At 37.7% G+C, this 23,076-nt stretch overlaps 1 protein-coding gene across 1 annotated transcript in view; it reads right to left on the bottom strand.

Moving 5' to 3' along the window:
- C12H1orf94 (chromosome 12 C1orf94 homolog) overlaps window positions 1-22,639 on the bottom strand; it is a 43,739-nt gene extending 21,100 nt beyond the window's left edge. The window contains 4 exon segments of the mRNA XM_032227766.1: window positions 1,816-1,982; window positions 1,985-2,065; window positions 2,068-2,458; window positions 22,358-22,639. Coding sequence (XP_032083657.1) covers window positions 1,816-1,982; window positions 1,985-2,065; window positions 2,068-2,458; window positions 22,358-22,639 — 921 coding nt within the window.
- Window positions 22,640-23,076: the final 437 nt, after the last annotated feature.

The raw sequence follows: 23,076 nt of genomic DNA on the forward strand, positions 1-23,076 counted from the left end.
CCTCTTCCTTGATTCACTCGAGTTTTAAAAACTCACAGCCTGTGCACAGCACACACTCTTCCAGCCCCCTCTGCCTCTTCCCTCTTCCTGGATTCACACGATGTTTTTAAAGAAGCTAGAAGTGTGTATGTGTGCACAGGCTTTGAGTTTTAAAAACGTCTGAGTGAATCTAGGAAGAGGGAAGAGCCAAAGGGGCTGGAAGCATGTATTCCTATAGTATCTTCCAGCCACTCTGCCTCTTCCCTCTTCCTGGATTCAGTCAGATGTTTTTAAAACCCACAGCCTGTGCACACGCACACACTCTTCTAGCAGCCCTCTGCTTCTTCCCCCTTCCTCAACATCCCCCCCACCCCCCAGCGACTCACCAGTTCTTTCTTCTTCTGGTTCTTCTTCTGAGAACTTTTTGGCAACATGGCGAGGATGGGCGGAGAGAGTGAAAGAGTGAATGAGGGGAGGCAGCATTCTGGTACGGGGCCTTCTGACCAACGGGTACAGGAAGGCATGCTAAATTCACCATCCTGTATGGCCGTACCAGTCTGTACCAGTTGAAACCCACCTCTGGTAAACAGTGTTGTAGAAATTTATAAGTATGCAATTAGGGCCATGAAGGCAAACCTATGGTATGTGTGCCATAGGTGGCACATGGAACCATCTCTGAGAGCACAGAAGTCATTGCCCTAGGTCAGCTGCAGTGCACATGTGCATGCCAGCCAGCTGATTTCAGTCTTAAAGGGCCTCCGGGGGGTTGGGGGAGGCCATTGTTGCCCTCCTCAGTCTCCAGGAAAGCCTCTGGAGCCTGGGGAGGGGTTGTATGTGCATGCACCGGGGGTGTCGCATGCACAGGTGGTCAGGGAGATTGAGTGGGCACACATGCACGGATAGTGCAGGTGCACACAATTTTGGCACGCCGTAAGAAAAAAAATCGCCATCACTGGTGTAGGATCTTCTGCTTGGGTGGGGGATGCGTGGACTAGATGACCTCCAAGTTTCCTTCCAACACTATTAATTTGTTGTGTGTTAAGTCCCAAGATGGCTGCTCTATTGCGCTAGGCTGAACTTAGGCACCTTGGCATACTAAAGCTCATGAACTATCCTAAATTAGGTTGGTTGCAAACCTTGCAGCAGCATTTATACAATAGCTGAACTTGAATAGTTGAAAGTGAATATTTTGAACTTTCATTTGTTTTTATCTTGTTTTAGAAGTTTATTGATTAGTTCACTAACAAAGTTAAGTATTTTTGTAAAGGCAGCCTCTCATTTAAAGAAAGTTGTGTGCCAAGCTTGCATTCAGACCAGAGCACAATTGGCAGGTTTAGTGGTGTGGGAACCCATAAAATATTTCATCTCAATTCTAAAAGTAGGTTACAGGCAGTGATGGGATTCAGCCAGTTCGCACCACTTCGAGAGAACCAGTTGTTAACTTTCTGAGCACTTTGGTGAACTGGTTGTTGGAAGAAATCACTAGGGCAGAGAACTGATTGTTAAATTATTTGAATCCCACTACTGGTTACAGGTATGCAATGGTTTTGTTATTATGAGGGAGAATGGATAAGCATAGTTGGAGGGAAATTTTCCAGTTACTTGAAGTGAACTCTCAGTTAGTTCCAAAAATCAAATTAAAATACAAACTATCCAGAGAAATTAGAAATTCTTACGCTTCCTGATGATAATGTAGTAAAGCAAAAGTTTCTTCCTATGGAAAAGAAATCTTTTGAGAAACTATAAAGTAGGGTTGAGCCCGCCATTAAATTGTATGTTTCCTAGGTCTGTTCTTATTTAATTTAATATTAGTTAGTCCACAGCTCTTACCATGATTTGACAGAGTCCATCAGCAACAAATTCAGGTTCAGTTTTTGAGCAGATCTTGGCAAACACTGGGAGTTGCTTCTTTTGACCTGATCCTTGACTTTCTGTTATTGTCATAATTGGGGGTGGCCTTGTGATACTGTCTTTGTGGGGCACAGATCCAAAAACATTGTTTGCAATAGATCCTTGATGAGCTTGGTTTCTTCAGTCACCAATTTACTGTCCAGAGTTTTGGTAGCCTCAACACGTTTGAGTGGAGCTGAGCCAAGAGCTTGGCAATTTGAGTGTTGGAAGCCATTGTATTGTTTCCACTTTCTGTGCTTTTATTACTCTTATGGATTAATTTTGCAGGGAGTAAAATGCCTGTGACAGTAGACTTGGTGGACAACTGGACATCACAAATAGACTTCAACTTCATATCTCTTTTATTTCCAGTGAGTGCCCTATAGACATTTTCCATTGTATCCTTCTCATCGGAAGCCTGGTCCCCATCAGAAAGCATGAGTAGCTGTTTGCTATTTGGAGCCTTTACTGAAGCAACAGGAGGCACTTTCTCATCTTCAGATCTTTGCATTTCTATCTCTGTTGCATTTTCTTGGGTAAGACTCAAATATTCTTGCTCAACCAGCTGAGATATTTCATCTTGCAAATGCTAGTTTCCAAGATCTAGGTGAAAGAGAAAGAACACATTTATATAGAATTGATTTATTGAGGACTTTCTCCTCATCTTTCCACTGTGTGAATTCAGTTGCTAATTCAATTTAAACAATATAACATACCAATAAATAAACAAACAACAATTAGATAAAGGAATGGCTGTAGTCAATAGCAGAGTATATGGTTTTCATGCAAAAACTATCAGATCTTAGCCTCGGGAATTTCCAGATGCTGCTGGGGATAGCATCTTCTAAGAAATAAGTGAAGACCATGTTAGGTGGACAAATGGTCAGATTTGGTATAAAACAGCTTCCCCAAAATTTAAAATAATAAAGATAAAAACAGAAATGAACCAAAAAAACACCCCACTATCAGAACAACAAAGCAAATCTTTTTGAGAATTGATTTTGCTGAGCAATAGTATTACAGTATTACATTCTGTACAGAAGCCCCGAAACAAAATTGTCGTTTTGACATACAGCTAAAAAGTTAGTATCACCTTTTACTGGACTATTCCTGAAGTCACCAATGAAGGATCTTTTCACACAGCACATTAAGTTCGTGTCTGAATTAACACATTCTCAGGGTTTGCCCAGTTTTATGTTTATGTTTAATAAAATGTTTAATAATGTTTATGTTTTATGTTTAATAAAACACATTTATGTATTTATCAGGTTTGGACCAGTGGGGGGGGGGGAATTCAAATGTTTTACTACTAGTTTTGTGGGCATGGCTTGTGGGTATGGCAGGGGGAAGGACACTGTAAAATTCCTATTCCCACCCCATTCCAGGGGAAGAATACTGTAAATCTCCATTCCCTCCCCACTCCTGGGGGAAGGATATTGCAAAAACCCCATTTCCCCTCCCAATCAGCTGGGACTTGGGAGGCAGAGAATAGATGGGGGTGGGGCCTATCGAGGTGGCATTTGCCAGTTCTCCGAATTACTCAAATTTCCGCTATCGGTTCTCCAGAACTGGTCAGAACCTGCTGAATACTACCTCTGGTTTGAACTACCCATCTCCCACAGTTCACGCTGAACATGTTCAGGTTATCACCAAAAATCCCGTTAGCCAAGATTGTAAGTATTTGGTTGAGCACAGTGAGATTTGTAACTGATCTTCTTAAGAGAACCCAGTCAAATTGTCAGCTGGCTTATTATTAATAAAATAATTCAGCCAGAGTGGTAGAAAATGGTATCTGTGTGGGCATGGAATTACACTGCATTCTCTGTCTCTTTCCTTGAGCTCTGGATCATACGTTCCTGCTATATATTCAGTACATTTTCCTCTGAGTAAAATCACCTTTTAGTTAAAGTGATTTCATGGACACATCCATCAAACTTTCTGAGATCACAAGAAAACCTATTGATTTTCACCTTCCCAATCTTTCCCTGGAATCTTGGGGTTGTCTGTCTTCCATGTTGTCTGCAATGCATCCCTAGAACATTCTGGAGGTCTCCCATTTAAGTACTTACCAGAATAATCCTCCTTAGCCCTCTCCAACAATTGTGGTTGCCTAGGTACTGGCTCCCAGCTGGGCATTTCCCCTTCTTAATTCATGTTTAAAAAATTACAGTTTGATGGAAATCTTGAGAGAGGCTGGGAGCTACCGAAAATTTGCATGAGTAAAAAAAGGCTCCTTGTTGCAAAGATTAAACTTCAGCTGATTAGAAATTGAGTTAAATGATGTGGCCTGGAGACAGGACTAAATGCTTTATTTTGCATATTCATTCTGTGTTGCTGATAACTTCTGAATGGGTACTTAATGTGTCATACAGAAACATTTGAGAGAATATCCCAGGGTCCAAAAATGAATATGAAGAAGTTAAAAGAATTTGCCTAAGGAAGGAATTCCATGACTTAGAAGGAAAGCAGGACACAATTGGCCTTTTTGAAAATTATAAATTGAGGGGTTTTTCCCCCAAAATTTACATTGGGTAAGGCAAAATTATCCAATAATTGTCCAAGGACAGAACCTCCTTAGCAGTGGCAGTAGCACAGTTACTTAAAAACGTTCACTTCCATCTTCACTCTGCCTCTGAGATTTAATACAAATGTGAGAAGCCAAAGAGGCTGCAGATAACTGGACAAAATATTGTTCCATGAAAGATAAGACATTCATAATCCTACTTTGCAACCAATTAAGGGAGAAACTTATCAATTTCTCTGAAATGGTCTTTGAAATGAGAAAACTAGTTTCTCTTTCATTAAAATCAAATAGGACTTAGTAAAAAAAAAAAAGTGTGTGTGTGTGTGTGTGTGTGTGTGTGTGTGTATGCCTGTCTACTACTTTGGATGTGACCAGAGGAATAAGAGAAATAATTGTTGAATTACATTGAAATACAGTAAATCAGGTATAAAGAAGAAGAATTTCTGTTGAAACATAGTTCCTAGTCATCATCACCAGTACTTTCACATCATTTGGGGTTTGTAATTAATCCTTGTACCTGCTAATATAGATCCTATCACCCACCTCCTCCCACTTATGACTGCAGAACTGTAACTTTGTTGCTTTATCCTTATGATTATATTGATATTGATGTTTCCTGATTGCTTATTTGTACCCCATGACTATCATTAATAGCAATAGCAATAGCAATAGCAGTTAGACTTATATACCACTTCATAGGGCTTTCAGCCCTCTCTAAGTGGTTTACAGAGTCAGCATATCGCCCCCACAGTCTGGGTCCTCATTTCACCCACCTCGGAAGGATGGAAGGCTGAGTCAACCTTGAGCCGGTGAGATTAGAGCCGCCGAACTGCAGATAACAGTCAGCTGAAGTGGCCTGCAGTACTGCACCCCAACCACTGCACCACCTTGGCTCTTGAGTGTTGTACCTTATGATTCTTGACAAATGTATCTTGTTTTATATGTACACTGAGAGCTTATGCACCAAAGACAAATTTGTTGTTTGTCCAATCACACTTGGCCAATAAATAATTATATTCTATTCTATTCTAGAGGGAAAAAGATGGGAGCACCTGGAAATTATTCCAGGACTGCAGGCTAGACTGGGAAGTTGAAAAACTAACCTGGAAGTGGGCAGTTGTCAACAATTGTTGTTAAGAACATTATTTGGATATGTCTATAAAGCCACCAGGCATCAAACTCAAGTTCAAGTTGTCTTTTCTGTATCTTAACTTCTAAATTACTTGAAACAACTCAAGCATCCTTTGTAGTCACCAAAATCAGAGTCGGTCCCCACTAGACTTTTCACCAAAACATCACGAATTAAAGGATAAACAGTCATAATTTATTTTCATTTGCTACCCTGATTGCTAACTCTAGAAGTTGAAATGATACCTTCTGGACAAATTTTCTGCTGGAATTAAGTGGTGAAGGATTTTCAATTTTTTTATTCATTTCCCTGAATTTACTTTACTGTAAATTCCAATTATTACTTGGGCATATATCAAACATACGCAGTACAGCTCAGATTACATCCAGAAAGAGGAAACATTTAGAATAAAACCAAGTGAATTGCTCTAGCCAATGAACTGAGCCAAACAGAACAGAAAAGAGCTAACCAAGTGTTCATGGTCAGTAATTAATCTTTTAGTTGTAAGTATTTTGAGAAACCTGGAAGTCTTAGTAAGGATTTATAGAATACTACCATCTGGCAACACAAACAAGTATTTGCCCCAAAATGCCAATCCAGCTTGATCACACACTGTCATTGCCATTACCCAGCAGAATTTTGTTAAAATTTACTTATTTATGATAAGCTCTGAAGACAGAACAGCTGGTATTATAGCACCCACTGCATAAGTACTTATCTAAATATATAAATATCATGCCAGATTTCTTAGCAAACTGCATATTACTTCATTATCTCTAATTATGGCACCACTATGTCATTAAAGCAGCCTTTATTAGTTTGTAAATTGAACAGATCTTTTGTTCATTTTCATTCAAATAACTCCACAAAATGAGACAAGCAAATTATTCTGTTATTTTTCCATATCTTATAAAGTATACACATTGGAATACATGCTTGATCATCAAAAGAAATAAAAGGCTCTGCTCCATCCCTAAATTACCACAGTTGCTCTAAACTAACCCAGGTACTTCTTTTACCTCTAGATCTGAGGACTAGGACCAGACTAATTGCTGACATAGTGCTTAATTTCAGATGTCTAGGTTGGCTATTCCCCTACCTTTTGTAGAGACACTTATAAAGAAATCATGTATAGGTGCAAAACTTTTATCTCTCAGCCTCTCATACAAGTACCCAAAGTTCATTTTGTATTGATTATTATATGTCAACCTAAGTAGCCGCCTCCTCTTTTACAGGTCACTGTTTTATGAAAGGTATATATATGATTTCTTCACTTCCACTAAAACACAGTGTGCTGAGGTCAAGACAATACAGTAGTGAATTTTTCACGGGGAGAGAGCAACACAGGTGAGTGACTCCATATTCCTTGCAATGTCTAACTGTTTGTTTTTATTAGCAGTGATGACATTATATTCTGTTCTTCCTTCATGGAGTTCAAGGTGAACTTCCCTTGCTTTATCATTATAACTGATTTGTGGATTTTCCCCAAGATGTAAGCTCTTCATCTCAAACTGTTTTCTGAGCGTTCCAACTTTGGAAGTGAAACAGATGACAACTATAAAACTTTTTTTTTTTTGCATGGCAGAATTTTCTTCTTGTAATAGCCTCCCCGTGGAGATTGATCTTGATAACTTGCATGTTATGTTTATAATTATTTACAGACCAAATCATTTGAATTAAGTGTTTACAGAAGGGACAGTCAGATTGTCCTGGCTGGGGAAGGCAATTTCTTTGATTCTCTTGGTATGGCCTAAACTAAGGTATGAGGGGAAAATATGATGGCATTACATGAATGAGTTATGTTATATTATATGTGGTTTAGGGTAATTGGAAGTATGTTTTTTTTTAAAGACTGTCAAATAGTTTGCCTGGTATTCAGCTTTCCTGCCCCAAATTGGCAGGAAATTATATGTCTATTTTTAGCATTTGTTAACAGATTTTGACAGTGCAATTTCCATCAACTACAAAAAAAAAGAGGTTTGGGGGCAAGTGTAGCATGGAGGTTGCCCAACTACGTTCTACAGCAGAATCAGAGATGAGTTGGAAAAGTCAGCCAGCAGGTGATAGCATTCTAGCTCTGCTTGATATATAAAAACTACAAGCAAATATTTTGTGTTAAATGGACAAATAATTCAACTCTGTGCAATGGAAGCATATCTCTTTCTAAAGCTTTTAGTAGTTTAAAGCTTTCATGATTTTGGATTTTAAATTATTTGCCCATATTATACTTGACTCCAGAAATGATTGATTTGAACTCAGAAAGTATTGTCAACTTCGAAATGGATCGGGGCTGCACAGCCATTTTCTCAGTTTCTCACCTTGACACACTTTGGGGGAGGAGGGAGTTCTGGAATGTCAAACCAGACATCAACAACTTACTATCTCATGAGAACCAAGGCCATCCCAACAGGTGCTGGACAGAGACTGGAAGAGGTTACCAAGGAGATGCTAGAACACTTAACTGGATAAAGTGACCTATGACAAGGAGGGAGAGAGTTGTCTGTTCTTTAATTAAACTGAAAGCATGGGAATAGCCAGAGCTGGTTTTGCATTTCAAATGTGCCTAAATGGTGTACTCAATGAAGCAGTTATTTGAGAAATCTGAAAGTCTCAGAGTTGCTGGATTGATTGGGTTCATTACTTGGAACCTTGACATAGTTATTATGAGGGTTGTGCAAAGCACTCATAAAGAGGTGCTTTGCAAAGCAATTTAACATGAGTGAAGATCCACCTCCTTGAACATAAAAGCAAGTTGAGGCTTTTGGAAGAAATCCTTGGGAGAAAAGTTGTTGAAGTTAACATGTTTCTAGCTGGCTTTATGAGATATGATTATTGTAGAAACAATCAGGTTTCCTTCTACACAGAGGTTTCCTCCTCCTCTCTGGTCTAAACAAAAGTTTCCTTGATGTAATAAGGTCATTGCTAAAGGGGAGATCCACTGTCCCTTTGGAAATCTCTTTGTGTCAGAAATTAAAAACAAGACAAGAATTTTAAAAATAAAGGAATAGATATAGACTGATGGCCATATATACAAATATAGACTAGGTATAAGAAAGACTGAGAAGCAGATGGATTTTAAAAAGAACCACAAGAACTAGACAAAATTTTACAGGGGACTGAAGAAAAACATTATCTATTACGATTTGAAATGGAAGAAGAAATAGTGAAAGAGATCATGATAACATGAGCTACAAACTTTGGATACAGCATAGAATTAGCAAAATGGGAAAGCCTACAAGTTAACAATGGCAACAGCATACAAGGAAAAGTTACACAGTATGTTCTACAGATGGCACCTACCACCAGCAAGAATAGCAAGAATGTTTCCAGAATGTTCACCTGAGTGCCGGAAATGTAACCAAGCACACAGAACGTTTTATTATATGTGGTGGATATGTACAACTGCAAAATTGTTTGGATAAAATTAAAATAAAAAACTGGCTGGAAGAGATAATTACACAATAAATAGAATTAAAACCGAAACTATTCTTATTAGGAATAATCTCAGGGAACTATGAGAAAAAAATCAAATATCTAATACTACATGTAATAACGGCAGCAAGAATCACATACACACAAAACTGGAAAAACACTAACAGAAAAAAACGTGATAAAAAAGTACTAGAATGCACAAAAATGGACAGACTCACAAAGGAAATAAAAGACAAAGAAGAATCTGAGTACTATTTAGTATGGAATTATGGTACAAATGGCTAGAGGAAAGATGCAAAAAATAAGAAAGCAACAAAGGGAGGGAAAAGATTAAGAGTTCAGAAAATAAACACAAACTGTAGAATTAACAAGAGGGGGAAAATGTAAGATAATTGTATATAAAATAGTACGGAATAAGAAATATAAGAGAAATATATGTATATAGAATAATACATGAAAATATGTAAAAATGGACATTATACACATAGAGAGATATAAAGGTATATATGTATGGATAAAAGGGGTATAATGGATATCTAAAGATGTAGAAATGTTGCAAAGATTATATGAATGTTTATTAAAAATAAAAAATGGGGAAAAAAGGAAACCTCTTTGGGTCAACTTGAATGTTCTTCTTGAAGCTCAAATTCTATGAGATGCAGAACTGTTTTTTGCTGTTTGTTATTAACTGTTGCTTGTTATTGTGGGATATGTTTGATAGATGTAAGGAGGTGAGAAATAAAGTTTCATTTGGAAGCAAACCTAAATAATAACTTGTTGAGGGAGACACAGTGGGAGAATACAACCTGACTATAGCAAGGAAAGAAGGGCAGGCTGTTGGCTAGCTTCCTTTTCATGAAAATTGGACTTTATCCAGAAAAGTCTAGATTACAATGAAGAATGATAGTCTCCTAATCTAAAGATCCTGTTTTCAACCAGGAGAATTCAGGGACTTCATATTATCTCCCAAAATTTAAATCCTGGATGAAAGTGCTAAGCTGATATGTAGCATTTAACTATACTTTAACTATATTTTATCTTGATTGGAATTTCTACTTTTATTTTTTTTAAGATATTTATTTGCTGGGATTTTAATGCTTTAATACTGAAAGCTGCCCAGAGTCATTTGCTATGAGATGGGTAGCAAATAAATTAAATGAATAAATAAGTTATAAGTCCTACTTAAGAGAAGAATGGGAATCAACCTTTCCTATTCTGTCCACTGATATACTACATGATGCAATGGGCAAAGGCTAGGCAAAGTGATATGGTTATATTCTCTAGTAAATCTCACAGTCTAGAACAGTGTTTTTCAACCACTGTGCCGCGGCACACTAGTGTGCCGTGACATAGTGTAAGGTGTGCCATGGGAAAATTACTTTATATATCGTCAATATAGGCACAGAGTTAAAAAATTTTAACATTTTCTAATGGTGGTGTGCCTCGTGATTTTTTTCATGAAAAAAAATGTGCCTTTGCACAAAAAAGGTTGAAAAACACTGGTCTAGAAGACCCATCTGCCAATCTGCCAATATTGAGTATTTGCTATTGAGTTTGGGTAACCACACAAGTGGAAGTATATTATTAGTAGTTTGCCTTGCTGCCCTACCTTGGATATCTTGATAGATGGCATGGTATGGTATGGTATGGTATGGTATGGTATGGTATGGTATGGTATGGTATAATATAGTATTAGTATTAGTATTAGTATTAGTATTAGTATTAGTATTACTATTACTATTACTATTACTATTAGTATAGTATAGTATAGTATAGTATAGTATAGTATAGTATAGTATGGCCTTTATTGTCATTGTACATCATGTATACAAGGAAAATGGTTCTTCACTGGTGCAATCCATGATAAAAAATACCAACAACATAAATAGTATAAAGAATAATCCCTATGCAAGTAATTAGAAAAAGCAAAAAAAAAAAAAAAAAAAACCCAGAAAGAAGAAGAAAAACTAGCCATAGTGTGTGAAGTGATTGCGGTTGTATTTAAGAGTCTGACAGCCCAAGGATAGAAACTATTTTAAACCTTTTTGTTCAGCTAGCTATGCTTCGATGTCTTCTGCCCAATGTGAAGTGTGAATAGACACTGACCAGGGTTGGAAACTAGATGGGGGAATGCAATTCTCTGAATTTCTGGTACCTCCTAGGTGCATTTCGTTACTATTCTATACCGTAGAAGCCATCTCAATTATTCATATCTTGATTCACAACTTTCTTCCACATTGCCAAAAGTATTGAGTAGTAAGTTCCATAATCAGACTCTTGTGCTTCTTCAAAGGTTGTTCAAGTTTATGTAGGTTTACACTTTACTACACTTTGTAACTCTATACTTTGCAAGGCTAATGAAGTGTAGAGTTTGCACACATTCAGAGAAGCTTTTAAAGCAGTTATGCAAGTTTACCAAATACTATAACATTTTTTCATTCATGCCAAAAGGCTTTGCAAAGCAGCTTCTTTTCACAGACCCATCCTGAATTGTCTTTCCCTGATTTAACTTGCATTCTGCAAAGTAGCTGGATTTTTCTTGAAATTGCAAACAAAATGTTAAAGTTAGAGATTATTTATTCAGACCTGATGAAGAAGAAGAAATGAACTACCCATGCTGTCCATAGCTTGAAGAGGGTAAAAAAGAAAAGAAAGAAATCCCAGTTATCATCCAGTGAGGAATGAGATTAAATTCCATTTGATAAAATGGAAAGGATTCTTATTTTCTTGTTTTATGTTTTTCTGACCTTAGCATAAGTATACATTGTAGATACCCTCAATTCATTATGGTTTCTATAAAGGGCACATCAAGATCCTACCCCACACTTTCCTGCCAAATATAGAAGGTGTCCCTTCAATTTGTCATCTGTCATTTAGGGCCAAGATTATACCTTGTGCCCTTTTGCTTAATCTGGTGGCCTTTAATTATTTCAACATATTGACTTATGCAAGTGATCTGCTTCAAGTTCAATTTGAAAGAACTTTGGAATTTTTTGAACAAATAAATATTTGTTTTCTTAGCTCAAGGTATTTTCTGTTGCTTAGTGTGGGATTTTTCCTCAGTTTTCCTCATTACAAAAGGGGTGAAATTTAAGAAACACTTTCATCTATTTCTGTGTTGAAATGTCCTATCTTTTAACATTAAGAATAGTTTCTAGTTACTTTTTTTCCTCCCCTTGCTGTTTCTGAAAGTAATGTTTTCTTCATGGGTCAGTGTATTGTGGGAACAGTCATGGATGATAAGCCAGGAGCCTCAATCTGAAATCACCACAAATGCCACATGAAGATTACTTCATTAGTCTGAGGTGTGAAATGCTGAAGCCATTTTCTACATTGATAGAAATGTCTCCAGCAAGTTGAAAGCAAAGAATATCACAGCATGCCATTAGACATAAATGTATTAAATATGTTTAAAACCCATTTATTATGAAACAAACAGTTCATTTTGGCCACAGGTTTGACAGCAGTTTTCATTAACTGGAAATATTTGGCTTTATTATTATGTTTATATATAATGATATATTCTAGAAAACCTATCCCACTAAGAGCTACCCAAATCTTACTTTTCTTTTTCTTCTCTCTCCTTCCTGAGCAGATCTTCCTTCCTTCCTTCCTTCCTTCCTTCCTTCCTTCCTTCCTTCCTTTCCTCCCTCCCTCCCTCCCTCCCTCCCTCCCTCCCTCCCAGCTGACCAGAACCTGAGAAATAAACCAAGCTAGGTCAAGGTAAGGTATTAGCCATGATGTTCTTCCTCCTGGAGTGCTTCCTTTCCTGTTTTTCTATGTGCTGCTTAGAGCGCTGGCCTTGCAGAACAATGTAATAATAATATTATAATAATGATAGTGTAATAGCTCCTAAAAAAGTATTGTTTCAGGCTAAAAGAAATGACCTGGTAGACCATGAGTTTGAGACTTCTGTGATCACCCTGTGGTATACTTATTTTGAGTATTGTGTGTTCCATGAACACAGAAATTCTCTTTGGTTGAATTGGGTTTAGAACTCAGCATATTGCATTAACACAATTGAGAATTAAAATAGAATGGGTAGACATAGGGACAGGCACAGGCTATGCAAAAGTTCAGTTCAAAACTTCACTTATAGAATGATTCAGGTGAACCTACATATTGAGTTGACTCAGGCTGAATTATGAAACTGAATCAAAGTTTTTCTATCTTCCCAATGACTCAATAGATTTTTATGCATCTTTAGATAAAGATAAATGAGATACAATAGCAATATAGCAATAGCAGTAGACTTATATACCGCTTCATAGGCCTTTCAGGCCTCTCTAAGTGGTTTACAGAGAGTCAGCATATTGCCCCCAACAATCTGGGTCCTCATTTTTACCCACCTCGAAGGATGGAAGGCTGAGTCAACCCTGAGCCGGTGAGATTTGAACCGCTGACCTGCTGATCTAGCAGTAGCCTGCAGTGCTGCATTTACCACTGCGCCACCTTGGCTCTCAATTTATTCCTTGCAATGGGAGGTATGCATGATTAATACTGACTTTATGATTCTTGTTCCTGATCCCTGTGTCTCATCTGCTGGATCAACATTAATGGATTTTGATAGGATAGGGCAGCCCCTTCCCTTGGATTGTATTTTCTTTCTTGTTACTAGCCTTGGGCCAGTAACAAAAGCTGAAAAATTCAAATAAGAGAGAAAAAGTTCTTGATAAATGCTTCCACTATATTTATTTCTCCCCAAAAGTTTCAGCAAGGGACAGTTTGAAATCTGATGAGAAGTTGGAAAGGCACGATCAATTAAGCCAGAGAACTAAATGAGCAATTTCCTCAATTTTTTCTAAAGGAAATTAAAAACAGACAAATATTAGTTTTTTGAGGGAAGAACTCTTCCCTTAATGGTATATTTAATGAAAAGCTTCCTGGGAAATATTCCCTTGGGATTTCTTTCCTTAGGTTTCAATGACAAAAAAAAAAGTGTGAAAGATTACAAATGGATGGAAAGAAAGAGGAGGGTACAGCCCGGCACAAGAGTCTACAAGAAAAGATAGGCCATCCATACATATCATTTGCCTTTTTGTACCTAAAATGCAAGGAACATCTTCAAACTGATAGGGGGAGGATAATTTCACTAGCTAGCAGCTTTTTTCTAATATATATTTGTGCTTAGAGGTTTGTTTGTTTTAGGATGGGGCAGAATGAAGGAATAATATAGGATTAGGAATTTTTCATTCACTTTTTCAGCCACAAAACTATAGTTTTTGCTTCTTTCTGTTTCAAAGTAAGACAAACTGTATTATACTTCTAAAAGAGTGAAAGAGGCTGCTCATGAACTAATAGCTGTAGATTGCTCAAAAGTGCTTTGAACAATTTGTTTCTATTGTAGTGGAATTAAGTGACAAGCAATGGGCAATTTCTGGAATTGAAATTAGTTCTCAATCTAGATGCTGTAATTGGAATTTGGGATTGGTCATACTGAAGCTACCTGAAACTTGGGCTAAAAATTATCTGATGATGTACATCATAACTTCTGGACCAGTTTTTAGGATTCTCCAAACTTATCCACTGCCATTAGGTGTAAGCAAGTAATTTTTCATCTTTGATGTCATATCAGAACTACATAGTCTTGGTTAATGCTTTGAATTGTACCACCAAATACAAGACTGCCACAAACTCTACTGTGGCGTATCTTCACAGTCTTAGTAAGTGTAGGCAGGTTTTCTACAGAAAACACATCTTAATGTTCTTCCTTTTGCACTGTTTACTGTCAGAAACTTCTTAGCAGCACTAGGGAGGTGGAAAATGTGCCCATATCTGCCTATTTTATGATATTCTGAGGCATGCTTTGATCTTCCCCCTTATCCCCAAATTTGAAGACCAGATAAATTGTAGATAATCTTTTGAGGGATTCTCCAGTTACATTTCAGATTGCAAAATATTCTAACAAGTGATACAGTTCTGCAAAATTTACTCTTAGATGTATCGCCTTATTGTTACACAATACTTTTGGAGAAGGGTTTTCAGTAGTAATTTTTTTCCTTTATTTGTAATGCTGATCCATGTAATATGGAGAAAATAATATCACATCAGTGTTCCAGAGCTAGTAGAAAAGTGAGCATCAACAAATGTTTTATGGAGTGCAGTATTTTTCCTCCTGCCACTGTCCAACACATTTTTAGACCTTTCAATTTTTTTCCCAAAAATAAATCAACAGAAGGATATTACAATAAGAATTGCATGCATGCTATTCAGGCACTGAAATATATTTTCATCTTGAAATATTTCAACTTTGAAACAGCTGTTTCAATTGTTTTGGATTCAAAACAAAACACATATGAACCTCAAAACAAAGCACATCAGTGTGAAATAATGCTTAGTTATTTCAAATGGCATCATTCTAAATGTCTGTCATAAAAAAAAACAATCTGAAAATAGGTCATTTTAACCCCGAATGGCATTTTTAAATTACCTGAAAACTGTATAGTCTGAAACTTGATTTTGAGCTTAGAAGTCAGACTGCTTCCATGACTGAGAATGGACTTGAATCTGGATTTCCCGATTCCTAGTCTATTACTTTGTCACTATTCCACACTAGCTCTCTTTGGACTATTCTGATGTTTCTTTTGTATATGCAATATTTATATAGCATTTGATGTTATTGAAATAATCAATAATTGTATATTGAGGATGTAAAGTGACAGCGGAAGAAAAATAGATTTTAGATATTAAAATCATGCCTTTATTGTGTTCATAAATACTCAAGGCAGAAACATATGCATTTCTCCTTACTCCTCCTATTTCCCCCTCAATAATAATCCTGTGATGGAATGGAAAAACTTGTTATAGCCAACTTGTCTTGGCTATTTTTGCATGACCATCTCATGGCAGCCAACTCGCTGTGGGCAACTTACTGCTGGACAACTTAACACAGGACAATTTCATGCAGGATAACTCAACATGTGTTGTTGACTATCTTACTGCAGAGTAAGATGAGGAGGAGGTTGAGGGAAAGCTTGGGCTGGCTTCAGAGCCTTTGGAAGTCTCTGATAAGGAAACGACATCAGACACTGATACAGAGCCGGGGCCTTCCGGCCTCCCCCAGGTAGAGAGGCAGCTGTCTTTGGAGCCTGAGTTGAGTGAGTTGGGGGGGGGGACAGATAGGGCCCACCCTAGATGCGTAGAGAGGAAAGGAGAGCAAAGGAAAGCAATAAGTCTGCTCTCAGGGAAAAGCAGACATAGGTGCTAGCCAGCTCCTCCCTGTCTGGGAAATAAATAGCAGGGGTTTGGGGGGTAGCCAGTTGTCGCAGACAACTGTTTGTTTTCTATACATAGAAACAATTCAGATTCCTTGGCCAGAACCAGGTTGTTCTGACCTAGGCTTCCCCAAAAGCACGAGGTAGAGTCCTGGTCCTGACAAAACCCCTTTATTAAACAAATGTGAATTCCTCTCATTCACATTCAGCAAGACCTGGCAGTCTTTCAAAGGAATATTTATGACTACAGACCTTATCTATCTTGGAAGCTGCAATGTAAATATTTACCAGATGAGGTGCTGTGCAAGGAAAGACAGGGCCACAGAGTCTCTGAGATTCATGGACAGATCTTCACACTCCTGAAATGATCTAACAAACTAACAAATTGTTTCCTGCAAAAGCCCACTCTCCTTTTGCTCCTCTTTTATTTCCTATGAGAGGCGCCAATCATCTTCCACCTGTGACTTTACCCAAGTCGACCCCTGATTTCTGAGTTGTTCTTTTCTTCTGGCAGCTCTGCACATGCACACACTGGGAACAGGCTCCAGTTGTTCCACTGCCTCACTGCTATCTAGCTCTGTAGGCACCTGATCCCTGCCAGACGGCCTTGGCCCCATCTCTGCCTCCGGTGCAGAGCCCTCGTCCGAGCCTTCCCCAGCCTCCAGGACTGGCCCATGTTCCTCCCCAATCTCCTCACTGTCCAACTCTGCTGCCAGCTCCACTGGCCGCTGGCGAGCCACAACACAGGCTTGTTGGGACTAATTACATTTGTTTTTGTTTATCCACATGAATAAAGACTGTTCCTGCCCTTGAAAAGGGGTTTCTTTTACTTGTGAGTAAGCAGCTTATCATTACTTGTGATGGCTGGGGTCAGAACAACACAATAAATATCTGTGACTGTTTTATGACATTATTTCTATTGACAAAAATGGAAATAATGTAGACAAAACAGTGGTGAATAACATTTATCACTTTGAGTTATCCTGCATGGATTGTCCCACAGTGAGTTGTAAAGTTGGCCACGTGAGATGGCAACGAGATGGCCATGTGAGATGGTTGTGCCAGGTTAGCTGTGGTGAGATGGCTGCAGTGAGATGATCATTCCAGCTGGGCTGTGGCAAAATGACCTTGGCAATTTGGCTGCAGTGAGAAAGCAATGACAAGTTGGCCATGGTGGGTTGTCCAAACCCATCCTGTGAGTGAGTTGAGCAGGAAGGGAGGTGTGCCCCAAAGTCACTGAACTAGTTTTTATACCTACAATAGGACTACAATTCATCATCTCCTGGTGATTGGCCCAAGTCGCCCAGCTGGCTTTTATGTCTCAGGCGGGACTGGAACTCACAGTCTCCTGTGGTTGGCCAAAGCCACCCAAGTGGAATAGACTCAGAACTGCCTTAGATAGGGAAAAAATTTAGCACTGCATTTTCTTCTTTATGACTACAATAGCAGCTTGGCAGAACAGAAATATTTCTCATTTTGACCTGAAGTTGGCAGGAATTGGATTGAGGGAACTTGAACAAGAACATAGATCCTCTTCCCCTAAGCTGTGAATGTTTCAGACTTCACTTCCATTATTGCTTATTGCATTCATATTTTATCGTTTCTCCAATGTGTTGGAATAACATACATACTCCTGGCCTCTAGAGAATTAAGCAGGTTCACCTGAGGCAGATGGGCTATAATTCATTTTGCTAAACAGCTACACAGTTTTTGAATTATTCAGTTCTGCTTTAGATAAGCTGATGGCAGCTGCTGCCAAAGGAGCAGCATCTCTAATCATTAGGGTTAGGGGAAAAATTTGTTTGTGTCACTTTTCAATATAAATGTTAGACTTTCTGAGCTAATGTACAAAGTGGAATGCAAATGTCTTCATTTTTCACACTTCTCCAAATTCTGTGGTGCAATGCTTTCATTAAAAAAATATAAAGTGCACACCTTATGGGAAAGGTCTGTGAAAGTCCAATAATAAGAGCAAATTGCTTGGAAAAAAAATGTGCATATTAGAGAAGAAGTCATTCAAGAATGCATTTTCATGAAGACTTTTTTTAAAATACAGCTGGTGTGGAAAGAGGAAAAAACATATTTAAACACTGTCCCAAAGGTGTCCCCCCCACAAAGGTTACTTCTTGTTTTTTCTTTGAAATGTCCAGCTTCTTATCCAAGAAGCTTCTTCAGTTCTAACTGAATGGTGGGGAATGAATGAAGCTTCTTGGATGAGAAGTTGAACATTTTCAAAGGAAAAAGAAAGAAAGAAAGAAAGAAAGGCCAATTGCTTTTTGGAAAAAAAAAATAAATTATCATTGGGATAATTAATGATTGAGATTCTCCATAAACATACAAACCTACATGCAAACACTGTATAGGTAGGAAGTGCAATAAACAGTTCCCCCAATTCCATAGTATGGTATGCCAAAACGAAATAATGTCAACAATTACCAAACTGAAAGTCTTATAAGCATCCATTTCAAAATGTTACCTAGCTGAAAAAACAACATACACTATCTTTGAGCAAGTTCCATAACAACAATTGTGTGAAAAAAACACCTACAGTATATTAGCTAGTTCTACAAGGAAATGCAAATATGTATGTGTTTCCATGTAATACAGAATGTTGATAAACAAAGTAACACAAACACCATTTAAAAATTGATTGATACATTTTTAATTGTGTTGTTACCACAATCTATACTCCTAAATATACTTAACTAATCTATATCAGTAGCTAAAAGGTACACCTTAAATTACGTAAATATGAAGAGAAAAGCTCAATATAGTTTTGTTGCTGTTTGGAGTGAAAAATACTTTCTTTACTAATGATCATCAGTATTTCCACAATGCTTTTCATATAAGGGGAAGTCTCAAACATTTGTAAAATACATTGGGACACATTTTATCAATTCCCATACCTTGAGAAACTTATATGCAGGTCAAGAAGCAACAGTGAGAACTGGACACGAAACCACTGATTCGTTCAAAATTGGGAAAGGAGTCTGGCAAGACTGTATACTGTCACCCCTGCCTATTTAACTTATATGCAGAGCACATAAAGAGAAAGGTGGGGCTAAATGAATCACCAGTTGGAATTAAGATTGCTGGGAGAAATATCGACAACCTCAGATAAGCAGAGGATACCACTCTAATGGCAGAAAGTGAAGAGGAACTAAAGAGCCTCTTGGTGCAGGTGAAGAAGGAGAGTGCAAAAGTTTGCTTCAAATGCAACATTAAGAAAACCAAGATCATGTCATCTGGCCCTCTCAATTCCTGGCAAACAGATGGGAAGAAATGGAGGTAGTGACAGATTTTATTTTCCTGGGCTCCAAGATCACCGCGGATGGGGACTGCAGCCAAGAAATTAAAAGGCGCTTGTTCCTGGGGAGGAAAGCTATATGGCAATCTAGACAGCATACTAAACGTAGAGACATCAACCTGCCAACAAAAGTGTGTACAGTCAAGGCTATTGTTTGCCCAGTTGCAATGTGTGGCTGTGAAGGTGGCCCATAAGGAAGGCTGAGCGCCAAAGAATGGAGGCCTTGAACTCTGGTGTTGGAGAAGACTCCTGCGAGGCCCTTGGACTGCAAGATGATAAAACCGATCAGTCTTCGAGGAGATCAATCCTGACTGCTTTTTAGAAGGCCAGATCCTGAAGAGGAAACTCAAATACTTTGGCCACCTAATGAGAAGGAAAGACTCACTGGAGAAGAGCCTCATGCTGGGAAAGATTGAGAGCAAAAGAAGAAGGGGATGACAGAGAATGAGATGGCTGGATGGAGTCACCTAAGCAGCAGGCGTGAGCTTAAATGGATTCTGGGGGATGGTAGAGGACAGGAAGACCTGAAGTAACATTGTCCATGGGGTTGCAATGAGTCGGACATGACTTCACAACTAACAACAACAATATATTAGAATATATGCAATGTTGCACCCTATTGTTCTTAATAAACTGCCTAATCTATGTAATTCCCTAATGCTTAGATGTTCATATTCAAGGGTAGATAATGTGTTTTGGGGGTCAGAAATTGCATCATAAGAATCTGGAAATCATTAAAGGAAAGTACAATTTATTTCAGATATGGACTTAGAAATAATTTGATATAATCTTTACATCAAAACAGTATTAACTCTCCTCAAATTCTAGCCTATCTGTGCTTGGGTAAACAGCAAGTTCTATGTTTGTCCACTCCAAGACTGATTTAGTTTCTTTGGCATTAAGGCAGATGATCTGATAGGACATTTCCTCCTCTTAGATAGTAAAAATGTATAGCAGAAATGATTTAACAATTCATTGCCCAATCAATTGTCGAAGGCAGTTGACTGATTCTACTGAAGTGTACATCACACATACATTTTAGCTGAGCAAAACTATTAATGTTCAACATCCTGTTTAGCAGGATAACTCCACCTGTTTCTGTTTATTGCTCACTTACAAAATATTCATAGTATTTTTTGCTTGAAGATTTGCCCCAAAATATCCATTTTGTTGGAATTTTGACAAACATTTCTGCCTATCTCCGTATATTCCTTGTAATGCTCCTCTATAAGTTTCATTTCATTTTCCTCTATGAAAGCCTTGTTTTGCTTCTTTTTTAATTTAAGAGCTGTTGCTGATACATCCTCTAGCTGCCTGCATATCTCAGACATGGATTTATGTTAACATGAGCCTGTAAACTGCTGTGAAAGCATTTGCAGTTGTGTGGAATGTACATTACGTTAGAAGAGATAGAAAATTTGTAATTTTGTTTTTTAAAAAAATCTTATTCATTCTGCTTTTTTATCCTTTCCATTAGTAAAATACATTGGTTTTCCTGTGATTCAAAGAAAAATTAAATCAAAATTATCAATCTGAATTGAACACACACACACACGTGCAGTGATCCCCCCCCCAAGCGTTAGGAAAAAGTTGGGTAAATAAATTCTCTACTACTCATTTGATTGTTGGGAGATTTATTGGTAGAGGGATTGCAGAAGCTATTCGAATGCTAAAGATGAAAGATGTATGAGATGCTTCTCTTTTAAACAAGAAACCATTCGCAGTATATCAGAATTGCCTATAAATTCAATGGCCTATTTATTTTCCCTAGATTTCTTGAGTGGTGTTTAATGTTATTTTTATTTTATTTATTATAAAAGCATTCTCCCACTTTCCATTAAAAGTAAGCCCCAAATGACATACAACAGAACAGAACCAATAAAATGGTTAAAAAAAAAAAAACATGCTACTTAAAGCCTTAAAAAAATAGCATCATAAAAACAAGAGCAATTTACTTAAATGAACAAGAAACATAAGTTCAAACAATAGCTTGGTCAAATAAATAGCTTTGTAGCTGACACTAAAAGCTAAGAAGATTCCACATCAACTGTAACTGAACAGGGAGACTATTTACAGTTGGGGCACCTTTATCAAGATCATTCTCTATTTGGGTGTGAATGTTTTGTAAGAAAGTATTCTTCTCGGTGGGTAGGCAAGAGAAAATGTGACTGTGAAATATTCAGGGTCTAAGCTATGTGTTCTGATTTATCCCATCTGCTATTTATCATTATTAAGGTCCTGGAAAAAGCTTTACCTGCATTCTAAATGAAATAATATTATTGGATTGTTTAAAATATGGTATTTTTTTAATCCCACCATTATCATTTTTAAATAACTCAAGGAGACAAACATAGCTTATACTCTTTCCTCTTCCTATTTTTCTGATTGGTCCAATGTCACACATCCAGCTTTCATGTCTATGGCAGAATTAGAACTCACCGTCTCATTATTAGCTTAATGTCACCCAGCCAGTATTCATGCCTAGAGTTGGACTAGAACACCATCTCCTGATACCTAATCTGGTTCCTTAATTACTAGGCCAAACTGGCTCTAGAATGGGTATTCTGAATTACTTTCACTGTTTATTTACTGTTCACTTAAGTCATTCTTTGGAGGGTCTATAAATTGATGTTCCAGGTTTAACTCTGAAGGGATTATTACTCCAACTATTATAGACACACCCTGAAATCATTTCAGACCCTTAAATGTTTAGGGTTCTAAATGTTTAGGATTTTATAACAGAATAATGTATGCCTCTTTTTTCAACTCAGTCATTGTCATGAGATCTCTAGTTATGTAAACCTTCTACAGAACTACATATTTGGAAAGAAGCCTATTCTCAGTTTGTAAAGAAATATTTTTTAAAAAAATAACAAAAACACTCCACTCCTTTTGAGAACTGTTGTGACACTACTGCTGTCTTCTTGTAGAGCGTCTGAAGAGGTGATAGGGTGACAGCTAACCTGCAGAAGAGGTGATGAAGATTTGGGCTGTAGTTCCTCAGGGAGGCCTTGGACTCTCTTCCAGATTTCATGGCAAGCTTTATCTAAGCTGTCCTGGGGAGTGTTGTGGTGGATCCAGATGTGTCTTGGGAATGGGCCTAGAGGGAAAGGGCCTTTGGAGTTGACTGCTGAACACTGAATATTGCTCCTACTTGTTAGCATCTCACTTTGAACATCAAGAAACAGGAAGAATTTTTTTTTTTTTTACAAAAGAGGAGAGTGGGCCATAAACTTTTTCTGTTGTATGTACATATGACTTTTTCAGATGGCCTAGAATGGAATGCATGGCAACAAACCTAGGTAGCCAAGTAACCATGGAATACTTGTAGGGAGCCAACTGATAGAGACAGCAATTGGATTTAGTCATACCTGAGTCTCAAAGATCTAGCAAAAAGGGAAGATGAGATTATGTTGTCTCTGAAGAAGTATAAAGTGCATATACAAGCTGAAACTGGGTTTACTTCCTCCAACTGATATTAGATCTGCTTGCCATCAAAGGTATTTTTTCTATAAATACCTAATATCTAATATAAAAATATTAGATGCCTACTATATACTCAGAGAAATGATCCATCGAATTAACTGTTCTTATTATTAGT

Source organism: Thamnophis elegans, chromosome 12 (genome assembly GCF_009769535.1).
Source record: "Thamnophis elegans isolate rThaEle1 chromosome 12, rThaEle1.pri, whole genome shotgun sequence".
Classification (NCBI taxonomy): Eukaryota; Metazoa; Chordata; class Lepidosauria; order Squamata; family Colubridae; genus Thamnophis; species Thamnophis elegans.